The 13933-nt window shown below is 37.9% G+C and overlaps 1 protein-coding gene across 1 annotated transcript in view; it reads left to right on the forward strand.

Moving 5' to 3' along the window:
- The window catches only part of EVC (EvC ciliary complex subunit 1), a 54504-nt gene extending 42203 nt beyond the window's left edge, over positions 1-12301 (forward strand). Inside the window, 8 exon segments of the mRNA XM_083834458.1 lie at positions 1927-2133; positions 2942-3086; positions 6183-6291; positions 8245-8371; positions 9061-9154; positions 10383-10488; positions 11501-11547; positions 11550-12301. Of these exon segments, the coding sequence (XP_083690584.1) occupies positions 1927-2133; positions 2942-3086; positions 6183-6291; positions 8245-8371; positions 9061-9154; positions 10383-10488; positions 11501-11547; positions 11550-11599 (885 nt within the window). The 3' untranslated portion in view covers positions 11600-12301.
- Positions 12302-13933: the final 1632 nt, after the last annotated feature.

Below are 13933 nucleotides of genomic sequence, written 5' to 3' on the forward strand. Positions count from 1 at the left end.
GCAGAGAATTAATATTGTGTATGCCTTCCAATTTTGATGTGCGTAACGTGAACGCTAATTCTCTTCTTGAAAGAGGAATAAGGAAATTCTGTCTGCTGCCAGCTTCATATTTGATACTTCTATCGAAGTAGTTCCTCTTAAGTGTGAACATCTCAAAATATCATTAACCTTCACAAGAAGTAAAATAAAATACAAATGCATGTGACTGCATTCCTCTTGTTTCTGCATTTGTGTGCTTTCCACTGTTACATCTCACTTAGTTCCCGCAGGGACATTAATTGATTCAATCACTGTGTTCCCTAGAAAAATGAAATGTTCACAGGTATTACTGTTATTTTGGTCTCTCTCCATTACAGCCTCTTTCCAAGGTCAGCTAAAACCAGTCTCACAAAGACATCCTAAGAATACACATATAAAATCCTTGCTGCCAAACAAGTAGAGCCTAGATGTGGAACTGTGAAAAGTCAGCAAGAAAAAAAATGTTAGGAACAACTTCCAAAACTAGAACCAATGTATAAGGAGTTAAGGAAGAGGTTAATTTGCAGACCCTCAAACAGAATTTAAGACATACTGTGTTGTTTTAACTAAATTTAATTTAAGTTTGTTCCAATTTTAGGCTAGTGTAGATAGTGTTATGCCAGTCTGTTTATTTCATATAAAATGTAAACTTTATTCAGGAAAATACCACTATGAAATCCTACCTTGGTCAGAATGACATGACCAAAAAAAAAAAAAAAGAGAGAATAATTTTAATGATATTCCATCTGTCTTTAAAAAATGTCAAAAACATGTCTGAGTTATAAATGAAGACGTCAGAATAGCCAGCATTAATAGGGACATCATTATTTTCCACAGATGAATGTGGGCAGAGCAGGTTCTTTTCCTACTTGCATTTTTTATTTCCAAGAGGGAATCAAATAGGTAGTGTTGAATCCCCCAGAATAATTTAATTATATTTAGGCTTAAATGAGAGTATTAGTATAAGAGAGACATCAGCAACTCAATAGAAGACAATCTGTGGAAGACTGTGATACACATAAGAAAGAAAGAGCAGGTTATTCTGGTGTGTCCTATTGTGTGCTGAAGAGAGTTTGGAGTGAAAGTGAGTTTAAAAAGAAGCATAGAAAATGGATGATCCAAAGGACTCAAGGGACTGGAAGCCTTAAGAAGATGCATCTTCTGAAGTGTCATAAGTTTTAAAACTGGCATAAAGTATGTAAGTAGGGAACAATTTTTCACTTGTTTCTGATTTCTTGTTTCTAATAAAAGAACAAGAGAGCACCAAGCAAAGCTACTAGATGGCAGGTTCAAAATTAATATGTTAAGCCACAGAACTCACCAGGTGCACAGAGTGCAAGTGGTCTCTAAGTGCTATTAAGCACATTCATGAAAGGCTGGAAATACAAATATGCCAAGTTTTTCTCAGGTAGACCCCAAAACTGTTAGAGTGTTCCAGAAACATAACTGCATGCTTGCCTTGTTCTTCTGCTCTTTATCAAGGTATCCACAACTATCCCTTACTGGAGTCAGGGTATTTGGGCTTGATCGTTTGTATTTTTAATGGAAATAAGACCCAATTCAACAGTACAGAACACAAAAACAGGAATGCATCATGTGGAAATGACTAGTTGGACAGGATATAACTGTTGTACATATCGTGACAGAGACAATAGCTTTGGTGCCAAGACAAATATATTAAGTGGCTGTACTGGAACTATACTGGAATTAAGCATTACGCTTGATAATTATTATATAAAGAAATTATACTGGAATTAAGTGACTGTACTGACTTATGCTGGAAATGAGATTAAGTATTAAAATAGTAACATTCTGAGTGGCTGTAGGACTTTCTTTTACAGTGATGCTGACTAAATTTGTGAACGCATTTAAACGGCAGTGCCTGCTATCATTTTGTCTGATTACCAGGAGTCCCACATTTTGGAAGAGGAAGAGAAGCTTGAGGAAGAAACGCAGCAAACCCATTTAGAATTTCACCAGCAGTTAGTCACAGAAATGCAAGAAGCTCTTCAGTTTCTTCAGCAACACATGGAGCAAGTGATTGGGCAGACACTGCTACAGCATGCCCGACAGGAAGCTGGAAAAAAGAAATCAGATGACGAACAGGATTTCAAGGTATGGAATTGTTCAATAGCAGCTTTCTTAACAAATTGAGTACTACTTTAATAAATTGGAGGGCAACCTTATATATATGCATTACCCTATGTCTAGAAGTATCAACAGGAGAACATTATAACCTGTTTTAAAACTGAAGATAACTTGCTGTCTATTTACAAACTTAACACCAATGTCAACTTACCGTATTTTTGAGGGACTCACTGGAGCAGTCAGAAGAGGTTTTACTAAACCAAACCTCAGAACATAAAAAGAATGGAAAGTTCTTGATGACAGAAAATCACAAACATGAGGAAGAAATGGAGAATTACCTATTGATAAAGATTTTGAAGTTAATTAATAGTATTCATATATTAACAGCTTAATGGATATAGTAAATAGATTAAATTATCTTGTAGATAAATACATAAAAATGAAAGTCAATTCATAGATTAATAAATGCAGTTGTTGCAAATATTTGGATTTTCTGTATAAAGGAAAATTGTACTAGAACTACACATATATTGATTTACTTTACCGGCAGTCGGGTTGACGTGCAAAATGGGCTATGGAGATAGAACAGACAGAAGAATGGTCCCTTCCCAGATGTAGCTGAGAAAGATTTTACTGTAATTTTTCATGTTGAAATGTTCCATGGATGAATAGAAATACCTGTTTTCCAGGATATCAGTTTGTAACTTTTTTAAAGCACAAAATTCACAATCTTTTATGCACATTAAAGATTAAATTTGGTGTTCAGTTTTAGGCAGATCAAAGCACCTAGTGTTTGACTTAGAAAATGAATCATTGCTTGTACTGTCTACTGCAGGAGAGGCTGGTGGAAGCTGCTGTAGAAAGTGTATATGGGACCAGCAATAATATCAGTAGACTGGTGCAAAACTACTACCAGCAGGTAGGAAAAATCACGGAAGGCTATGAAGGGAAAAAAATTCAGCAACTGAAATCCTTACAAGGTATGTATGATATTAACTGTAAGATAATACTTTTTTTGTAGTAGATAAATTCATTTTCTTTTTGCTGTAAAGATCTCATAAAGATAACAGAAATACATTATTTTAAGTCAAACAACAAAGTAAAATAAATGTGTAGGTCCATTTCCATCTTTGAAGGAAAAGTAGTAGAGCTATTATCATCAACAATTTCTTGAATTGCAGTCACAGATGCAGGATGTTGTTACTCAAGGTTTGTATAACCACACATAGAATAATGACTTAGTATCAGAGATTATAGTTTAACCATGAATTCTGATTCACCAAGCTAAGATCAGAGATACTACCACCGTCACAACCACCAGTAACTGATTTTCTGGTGCTCTAAAGCTTAACACAAGGCAGAAGGATTTAGAATGCAACAGTTGTACAAGTCTTAGGTTGTACATCCAACCTCTACCATGAGCACAGTTCAACTTACTATATTTATATATGAAACTAAAATGAATTAATGGATTAAATACTGATAGGGAAAGTGAGAGGGTATATGACTGGAGTCTACAAGTTGGACCTTTCTCCTATAATGGGGAAGATCTGTGTCTTCAGTCCTCGCTCCCACATTAGAAAACATAAGCATCATTGGCAGACAGTCTGCTTCCTCTGAGGTGACTGCCCTCAAGTTTAAGAAGGAGATTCTCTTTTTTGACTCAGTGAAATATTGTTCTCTGCAATAGAGAAGATTCATGGGAGGATCAGCAAAAAGTTAATCATTCCTATCCTGGAATGACATATGAACTTCTGCATTATTTCTTAACTGTCAACTATGACCCTCTCACAGGTTGTGAAACTGCTGATGAGGTTTATGAACTCCTGGATCCCACAGAAACACGGGCTCTTTTTCTTGGAATTATTTCTAATTGTTCAGTTCCTTTAGGACAGGAAAAAAAGCAAGCTGTAATTATTGATTTCTTCTGTAAACACTCTCCCCTCCCCTGGATGAAGGCTGTTGGCATTAAATGAAGATAGCGAGTTAGTAGAACGGCAATAGCATCTAAGACTAAGTATTTGAGACACGTGGAGTGGATAAATAAAAACTGTTTTCAAAATGAAAGTTAGCAAGTTTAAATAAATTTGATTCTTTAACCACAAAAGAGAATTTTTGAAGAGAAACAGGCCTATCCACTCAAGGCTTGGGTCCAGAGATAAGGCATACTTGGGTAGGAAAGATTCATGAGCCCCAGTTAATAGATAGCTATGCTTACTGGTTACAGGAGAACCCATGTGTTTTGCAGTGCCCGTTGTTGTAGACCTTGAAGCCTTTAATATTGGAAGCTGAAATAAAAGGGTTAGGCAAAATCTGTGCAGGGATTTTTGATGATCTATGTTGTAGACATCGGCAGCCAACAAGGCATCCAGTTACTCAAGTTCTCACGAAGTCTTTCTGAAGACTTCTTTGGCCCTGATTCAGCCGACTACAAGCAGAGTCTAAAATCCCTTCGATGTGGATTGCTTTAAGCAGGAACTACAAAAGAAGCTTGTTCCAGAACACTCCTCTGACGTGAACTGAGCTGATCCGGTATCATTACATACTTGAATGTTTTGCTTCATTGGCATTTTGGTATTGCTGTCTACTGGTTTCCCAAATAGCCTGTGAGACCTGGAATACCAGTCACTAGAGCCACAGTCAGCCTGGTAATTGCTCTTTTAGATCATTTCTTTCTCCTACTGTTTGTGTGGATATATTGTTGTTTCAGTGCATTGATGTTCCATGAACTATGAGAAAGAAAATTAAGTGTGTAAGCAGCTACTAAAAGAGCACATTTTCTTTTCAACTGAGGAAAAATAAAATCCTTTCTTGCTGCAGTGTAAGCCTACAGGCATGGGGGAAGATGAGAGAATTTATGTTGATAATAAAAGCAGGCGTGTTTTAGATTTGGGTGACCAGAGAGAAACCAAGCTGAAACTGAAAGGTCAGATGAACTGGTACAGTGAAAAAAATACTACAAACATATATGTGCATACTCTAAAGTGGCTCGGTTTTTCTGTAACAGCTCTTTCAACTCCTTCTGCTTTGTTGGTAGCTTTTCCATTAGGAGGAGTGAGCAGTGGGTCTAATGAGGGTCTCTGATGTTTAGTTCACATAAGTCCTTTTTTAACCTGAGTCCTAATTTGTGATGCAGACTGCATGTCTTTCTCATTTCAGCTGTTGTATGGCCCCCAGAAGCACTTAAATTTCTCCCTGTGATTCTTAACAGCCTGAAGTGCTGCCCCTGGGCACAGCCAGACCCTCTATGCCCTGCCATCCAGTCAGGAGGCAGGACACACGTTTCTTAATTTTTAGAAGGGCCTAAACTGGTATGTGATTTTTCAAGCACGTTTACCACAACGAGAGAGTGATTCCCCTCACCAAATACAATGTCAACCTCAGAGGTGCCTGCCATCCTCTCCCAGCATTCAGAAAAAGTTGGATGCCCCCCATATAAATGTTATATACCTTAATTTGTTATATACCCATCCATCTCCCTCCTGTATTTTAGAAAAAAACAGTGGTCCACAGCAGTAGGTGTGAGGAAATGGGTCGTATCTGGCAGATTGCTACCAGGCAGGACTTTGAAGACAAGACTCAGGACCCTGCTCAGCAGATAAACACCAAGCAGAACTTCCAAAATTACTTCCCCTTCAAACAAGGGGAAGCATAGTTAAGTTAGGCATTCCCAGGACTAAGTGGCCTCAGAGCTGAGGGTTTTTTTGTTTGGCAGTTTTCATTTAGAAATTTCAGTTTTTGCTTAAGGCATTAAGGTGTTTTCATAAAATGTCTCCTTTGAATTCTGTGTTAATCAATCACTTAGTGGGAGAAGCAGATAAGAATAATAACGATTCCCTGACATTACCATCACAGCTAACAATGCACAACTTACTGTCTGATGTTTCAGCAAATCACAGTGGCAGAGCAAGTGGATGTAAGAAGTACTTGAGATCTCTAAGGAGCAGTGACTTTGGAAGGACTACCTAGAACAGGAATTAATTTGTGCTGATGAAAGGCATAAATTGTCAGGTTGCCAGAACTCAAAGCAAGGTTTGTAGTTTTGAGCAGAAGATTTTACTAAACCATTATTTCAGCAGAAAGAAGTGAAAGGAACAGACTTAGAAAGAAAGAAGAGAATGAACAGACATTGAAAGAAGAACAGACCAAAGGCATCCTGAACATATCATCCACAGTCCACCAAAGGTAAGAGCAGGCACAAGTGCTACTGACTCAGTTTAAATGTTTTGACTTTTTGCAGATCTATATAAATGTCTAGCTGAATAAATGTTCTGGGCTTGCATTTTATATTTTGTCCCTGATGGAAAAGAAATATCTGTTGCCAAATTTTGTCTACGCTTTGATCTCAGAGAATTACTTTTTGATGCTCATTAATTACAGACTGGAGAACTATATAGAGACAGTTTGAAAAGAGAGAGTGAAAAGCAATGCCAAAACACATGCCAAATTAAAAAAAAAAAAAAAAAAGATAATACAAATGTAGGATGGGAGCTGATGGTGTCCAATTCATTACATTCCATTGTTTCTGCTTTAAAAACCAAGAATATATATTAATTTGCTGTTGGGTAAATATACCATAATGAAGATAGCATTTTTGAAGCATAAATAATATCAAAATGGCAAAATTTCATTGAATGCCTTTGGACAGTCAGGATTAGTTGCACAAAATTTAGGCTTGACTGCCACAAATGTTAAATAAAAATCATGTTTAATACATTATTTATTTTTTGAAATTTAGACTCTAGACAAAAAGCACTGACAATACAAAGGAATAAGTTGTCATAAAAAGCTGTATTATATAAGTTTGAAGGACTTTCAAAATGACATGCACATAATGTATTTTTGTAATCCTTTTATTTTCTTTACTCTTGGTTTATTATCCAAAATAACACAGCCTGTGCAATTTTGTCATTGTAAAGAGGTTCATTCTTTTTTAGACATTCTGCTATTTCTAAATTGAAAGAAATTATTGCCCACTTTCTGTTTTTCATCCTTGTTTGAATTAGTATAGAAATAGATTCATCTAACAAAGGGCTTCAGAAAAGATCTGTTAAGTATTCATTATCAAGTTCATCGTTTATTCTGACATACAAATTCACTTTTAGCTGTTGTCTCAATTTTTTCTCCCATAACCTGTTCTAGTACCTTAAAATAAAATACAATTAAATTGGGCTTCATGCAAGCAGTAAAAATGTAACAATTTTTTTATCTAAGCTGGTCTCATAACAATTAGTAATCAAATTCAGTTTCTTGTTGCCATTCTGATTTCTTTTAGGGTCAAATCCCAGTCGTGCATTAAATCAATGACAAAATTTCTATTAATTATCTAACTCCTGTTAAACTCAGCAGAATTTTTTATTTGCTTTTGCCCTTGATGGAAGGTTATGAGTGTGAGTTCAAAGAACAAATTTTGAAAGCTAACCTTCTGTGAGCATTGACCATTACAATAGCAACTGCAGTATGTGTAAATGTCAGAAACGTTTTGTGTTATCTCCTTCCCTGAGGAATGCGATGGGTGATTGACAGTTTTGCTTCAAGGTAGATCAGGCAAGAGAACAGAAGAATTACAGATTCAGCAAAGTTGCAGCCATTCAGGTTCTACTGTATTAATATTAATATTAATCCTTAACAAGCACAATAAAACCAGCAATGAATATAGTTGTCAATGCTCACAACACTGGGTTTCAGATTATCATGTTTCTGGCTCAGTGTCAACTTGGTACTGAAGAGCCCTGAATGAGATGCCTAATTCTTAATCCATTATCCTCACACCTGATCTTCTAACAGCTTGTCTTTTTGGCAAGCAGATAGGAAAAGTGACTTGATTCATTGCAGAAAACATACAATGATTTTGAAAACAAACTTCAAAGTGAGAGCTGAACTCCAGCTCCCAAAGTCCAGGCGTGGATGACCCAAACTGCTCCACCCTTAGAAAGGAGCTTGTATTCTGTGGTGCAGGCAGGTTATTAAAATAAGTAAAGCTAATTAAAAATCTACAGCAAAATTATTTGTCCCAGCAGAGACTGGTTGGGCTGATACTGCCTTTCTCTCTACAAAATCTTCTAAATGCCCTTCACCAATATTGTATTCCTCCCTTGAACTGAACAACAAAGGTACTTTAAAATTTCCCTTTACCAGGATGATGCTGCAGCAAAAGAAGGTTCTGAGTCAATTTGAACTGCACCAGCAGATTCGTCTGGAGTCTCTGAAAGAGAAGCTGCAGGGATTGCATCACCTAGAAACAGAGCTGGAGAATCAGCTGAGGGTAAATCACGATAAAATGACTCACAGATCTGAACCAGTCAATGACAAAACATCTGTTGTTTTGACTCTTACTGTTTGACAGATTGTAAGGGTCTCTTCACTGGCCCAGTTGAAATTAATGCTAAGATTCGCTACTGTTTCCACCCCTGAAGCTATGGCTCAGACCCCAGCAACACATGTGGACAGTTAACAGTTTGAAACCATATACTACAGAGAACCTGGGACTTGGGTGGGGGCATTATATTCTTTATCTTATCTATTGACAGTTCTGCATCATGTCTATGGCGAGTACAGGCTTGCATTTTGGTTACTTGAACATCTCTGTCTAATCAGATGGAGACTGTTCAACCTCCTTATTAGTACATCGGTGTGCTTGAGTTCACAGCCACGACAAGGAAGATCAGGCCCAAATGCCAGGTAGTCGCAACCAGCCAGGTTGCACAGCAGATCTCCTACTCTTCATCACACACATGCACTCAGCATGTTTGAGCTGAGTGCTTAATGGGACACTGTATTTTGTTGTCCTCAGTGAATCCCTTTCCAGTAGTAAACACATCCCCAGTGTGTTCACATTGTTTCATGTGCTTCCGCAATGACATAACCATTTTTTTGTCATGCCATGTGTAGAATAACATAACCAGAATCAAAACGTTTTGTGTTAACTGACTGCTGCTTTATCCTTGCATGTAGAATGCCGAGCAGGACTTTGTTACTGAGTTGGCTGCGCTGGCCCGAATTCCAGTCGCTGTGAAGAAGCAGCCTTCCAAAAGGAGCAAGCCAGCAGGTTGGTACGATCCTGGATTGTCTTAAAAACACATCATTCCACTTAATTGGTTCATACAGTGCAATATGACAAGATAGAGCTTTAGGAGAGATATTTTTTTCCATCAGTGCCATGTCCCTAATAGATGAGGGAATTGGGGTGTAGAAAAGTAAAGTGACCTTCCAAGGTCATGTGGGTTGCCTGTAGCTGAACCACAAGTAAATGTCTCCATTGCTGACTCCAAACCTGTCTTTTAGCCAATAGACCACATTTCGTCCATTGAGGTAAGGCTTTGCCTTGTTCAGTCTCAAATTATTTTTCATGTCTTTATCATGTTCTTTAAAAAGGTCTCTGTTCACCTTGATCACTAGGTTTCTGGGAGGATAGCAGGACTGAATCGCCCAGCTTTCATTCTCATGGTAGAATGGAAGAATCAGCCATCCCACACACATACTCAAAAGTAAAATCTTACTGAATCTGGAAGATTGAAATATTTATATGAATTTGTTGCAGATTTAACAGATTAGACTATTTTATTATTCAAGAGATACTTAGGGACAGATTGTCAGAATAGCAGTTGTGTTCCCTGATGCATAGTTGGAATGGGGTGTACATACTCTCATCCTTTGAGCCATGAAATCATCCTGTCATTATCAAAAGGAGACATTTTGCATTACACCTGAAAGATGCTGAAAGGTGAGATAAGTGTCTGAAAGGGAAAAGCAACTCACTCACTTGGACAATTTTGAATCTCTTTCCCCAGTCAGTTTTTTCCAAGCCTGCAGAGCTGTTTGTCCTGGTATGCACAGTGACCCTAGGGATACATGTGGAAGCTTGGCTCAGGACACTAAAAGCAGTGACTTTTTAACATCTCAGTGTACTGCTTCAAATCACATAAAATGATGTAGTGACTGTACCTGTTTGCTAGTGGTAAGGGGCCATTTTCAATTACTTGCTAAGAAAATATATGATAGCACTTTCAGTGGTTGCACCTTGCAGACACTTACATCAGCCTGCAGCAAATTTGAAAGTTGAAGTCTACTCTGTGAGAACTTATAGTCAAAAAACAATATTCTAGATTAATGTAAAGTTGAGTGATCTTCTTGTAATAATTTTTATGTATAAAGTGCTACTGTGCTAGAAATTAGTGTTTTGGTTCATTTTGCTTTAAATTAATCAAAAGCAAACAAGCTGTAATATCTGTGATTTATTTATTTATTTGATAATCCTCATATCTTTGGTAATTCAGGGGAAAAAACAGAAAGAAGGAGCATTCACTCTCCAGAATCAGAAGACAAAGATAATTATTGTGAAAATATTCAAGAGCCTCCTGGACTGAAGTCCAGTTTATGCAGGTACAGTAGAGGCTATAAAAAAGGGCTTGTGAAAAAAAACTGTTTACACAAAGCAGTAAAACATCTACTTCACAAGCAGGTATGCCAATCAAAACTAAAATATAACACCTACACTAGCTGATCTTCTTCCTTAACACTTATTTCTCACATGTACTTGACCTTTTTTCCCATATTCTTCTTTAAATGTTCGAAAATCATCTGAGTTTGCTTGTCTGTGTTGTTATGTATTTTATAAATAACTTCTGAAGTAGAGAAATGAGAAATACTGTTTCCAAATTTCCTTTAATTAGATTTTTAAAAACCTGAGTCACGGACAGCATAAATCAGCACAGACAATTGAATCCAGTGGAACTAGGCTGACTTGTAGCAACCAAAATATGGCCTGTGGTATTTAGGCTTTCAACTACCACCTTTATTTCATGAACAAAGGAAAGCGCCAGTCTTTGGCTGATGAGGGTAGCAGTTCTAACAATGATTTTCTTGATAGATGTTTCAGTTGGCTTATGCTGGGGTGCTAACTAGAGGAGAAGAAATGGCTACAAACCTGAAAGATGCCAGCTGATTACTACAGGCAGATCAAACCAGCCAGCTGGTCACTGGGGCTTGATATATTGAGCAGAGAAAATCCTGTTGACAGGCAAAGCAAACAGTTGGTTCTCAGGAGCCACAGGCCTTTGGGGAAAAGTATTTATCCCCTGAGTGACCTCAGCCTGGGACTGACTTTAGGAGATGGCTCCTTTCCCTGATGGCATCAACCCTTTTCACACACTCCTTTCCCACAGCCAACAAGGGGTACGTGTGTAAGGAACAGGGACGCAACAAAGGAACATTGATCTTTATGCAACTTTGTTCTGGCAGCCTAAACAGAGGCAGCTGAAACCAGTGAGTGCAAAAGTTATAGTCATATAGCAAGTGCCTTTCTTCTTATATCAAAATGAATTTAGTTTAAGACAGAATTGTAGCCTTTGAAAAACGTGGTCTACAATTTTGTTTTATTGTTTATTTTTTTCAGAGAGAAGTTACAGAGGCCACATAAAGAGGAGGCTGAACCAAGGAAAAACTCAAAGATGCTAAAAAAAAAAGGGAACAGGTAGTAAAAGTATTTCTATGAGCTGTCTGAACACAGAGTACCAAAGCATTCTTCTGGGAGATCTCAGCAGCTATAAATACTTACTGAGCTGGTTTACTGAGGAACAATGAAGAACATCAATAATAACCGAGAAATCTTCTTTAGCTACAGACCGAGACTCAACCCCATGTGTGTTTGTCTCGCTGTAAATGAAACATTCGCACTTGATTTTGGCAAGGGGGAACAAAGAAGGCTTTAAGGTCTTCCAGATTGTGTTGGGAACATGAGAGGAAGATCGTTTTAGATTAGGAATATACCTGAGGAAAGTGCAGAACAGATAGATACACACTAGACTGAATGAGGTTAGTACATCTCAGGAAGGTTTCGTTGTAATATTGATGTACCATTTGCTTTTGAGCCTTAAATGTTGTGGATCTGGTCTTAGTATTTTGTGATTGATGCTTTGGACTAAAAAAAAATAGAAAGAAATTTAAAGAATACTTAAAGAGACTTCAGATTTTATTGGTACATCGAAAGATTGTTTGGTTTCTCCTTTGGTATATTTTAATGCTTCCAAGGTTACATATGTTTTTGAAAATTTGTACAAAGATTTTTGTAAATCTATTTCCCTGTATTTGTCTCAGATTTCAAATTTTTTTTTTTGGAAAGAGTGAGACAAAACTGGCTATTTGATTTTTTTATACTTCACTTTCTATTATTTGATAAATAAACTTGTTTTCAGCATACTTTGTTGTGCTCTTTATGTTTCTTATAGGAATTCTTGTTATGAAAAGCAGCTAATTCTCACTGGCTCTACAGAGCACCTGTGTTGTGTAATTAATTGACCCACTTAAGCAATCTTACAGCTTTCAAGATGAAATTAAAATTTTCTGTCTTTTTAAAATGAACATATATTTTGCTAACTAAAAGGCCGTCCTTTGGCACTTGATGTAAAATCCTGCATCAGTTATGCAGTTTACTTCAGATAAAAGTGCCACCACACAAATGACTTTACTAGGCATGTTACACACGATTGTTAAATGGTTAATTTTCACTTCAATCATTGTCAAAACCACTTTTTTTTTTTCTAAATTGTACCACTTCGAGCATTAGATTCTGCTGTTTCAGCAATTGCTCTCCATGGTCTCTCTGCCTCACTGAAGGAGACATTTTATTGCCTGTTTGATGTGCTTTTTTTCAAAAGGATGCAGCCTACTTCCCTCTATTTGAACATCTTAATTCTGCAGTGGACTCTATACAGATAGAGAGAAGGCAGCTTTTCATAATAGTTGATTATGTCTAAAGATGCTGTTATAAACCATGCGGTGTGGTAGAGCCACAGTCAGGATGCAGCAGTCCGCCTGGATGCACTGTGTGATTCATTTAACTAGGCAGGGCTTATATGGCTTTTTCTCTGTCTTCGAGAGGTTCAGCTTATCCCAAAAGCAGGGCAGCAGTGCCCTCTCTCGGACATCCAGCAGGCTTTCTTTCCCTTCCTGTTGGAGGTCCTCAGAGGAGCAGGGAAGGGTCTCTGGGCTCAGGCAGCGGGTACCAGCTCTTCCTACAGCCCCTGGAGGTGGGACCCCTTCTGCTACCTTCCCCATGCCACTGGGTCTGCCCTGCAGGCACCTCCCTGCCCTCTCATCTCTCTGGGCTCAAATCTCTACGAACAGCCATTTCTCCCATTCTCTCTCAGAATCACCTTTGCTTCATGACAAAAATCAACTGCTACTCTTGTCCCTGTTACTAACTTCACAGTCTTCCTGCATTACTCCCAGATTCACTGTCCTGCTTAAATTAAAGTCCTGTACAGATTTCATGCGTGGTGTGGCACTCATAATTCCCTGTCAGCGATGTAGGTATTGAACAAGGACACTTGTGAGAACTTCATTGGCCTAAGAAACAAGTGTAGTAAATGCCAAGTTAATCTCACAACAGTTGCTCTGTGTATTACGTTGTTCAACCTTAACCACTATGCCAGTCAGTATCTATATCCTGATGCCAAAAACCCCCCTCCCATCCTCTGATAGTCATTACAGATGGATTTATTTTTTTTTATCTGACCCCTCAGTTCAGTTTAAGTCCATGTGACTGCTTATTGCCAAGACAATACAAAATAACACAAAGATTTTTCCTGATATTGTGAAATACTTTATCACCAGCAGACATGCACATTGCAACAGTCCTAAGTTTTAGCACAGAAGTGCCAATTACTTACTCTTCTGGAAAAACGAAATTCTTTGCCAGGAACAGGTTATTCAAGGGAGGGTGCAGAATATCCATCCATGCAGACTTTCAGCACTCAGCTGGACAAGCTCCTGAGCAACCTGTTTTAACTTGGAAGTTAGCCCTGCTTGGAGTAGGAGGCTGGACTAC

The sequence above is a fragment of the Anser anser genome (genome assembly GCF_964211835.1).
Source record: "Anser anser genome assembly, chromosome: 4".
NCBI classification, from domain to species: domain Eukaryota; kingdom Metazoa; phylum Chordata; class Aves; order Anseriformes; family Anatidae; genus Anser; species Anser anser.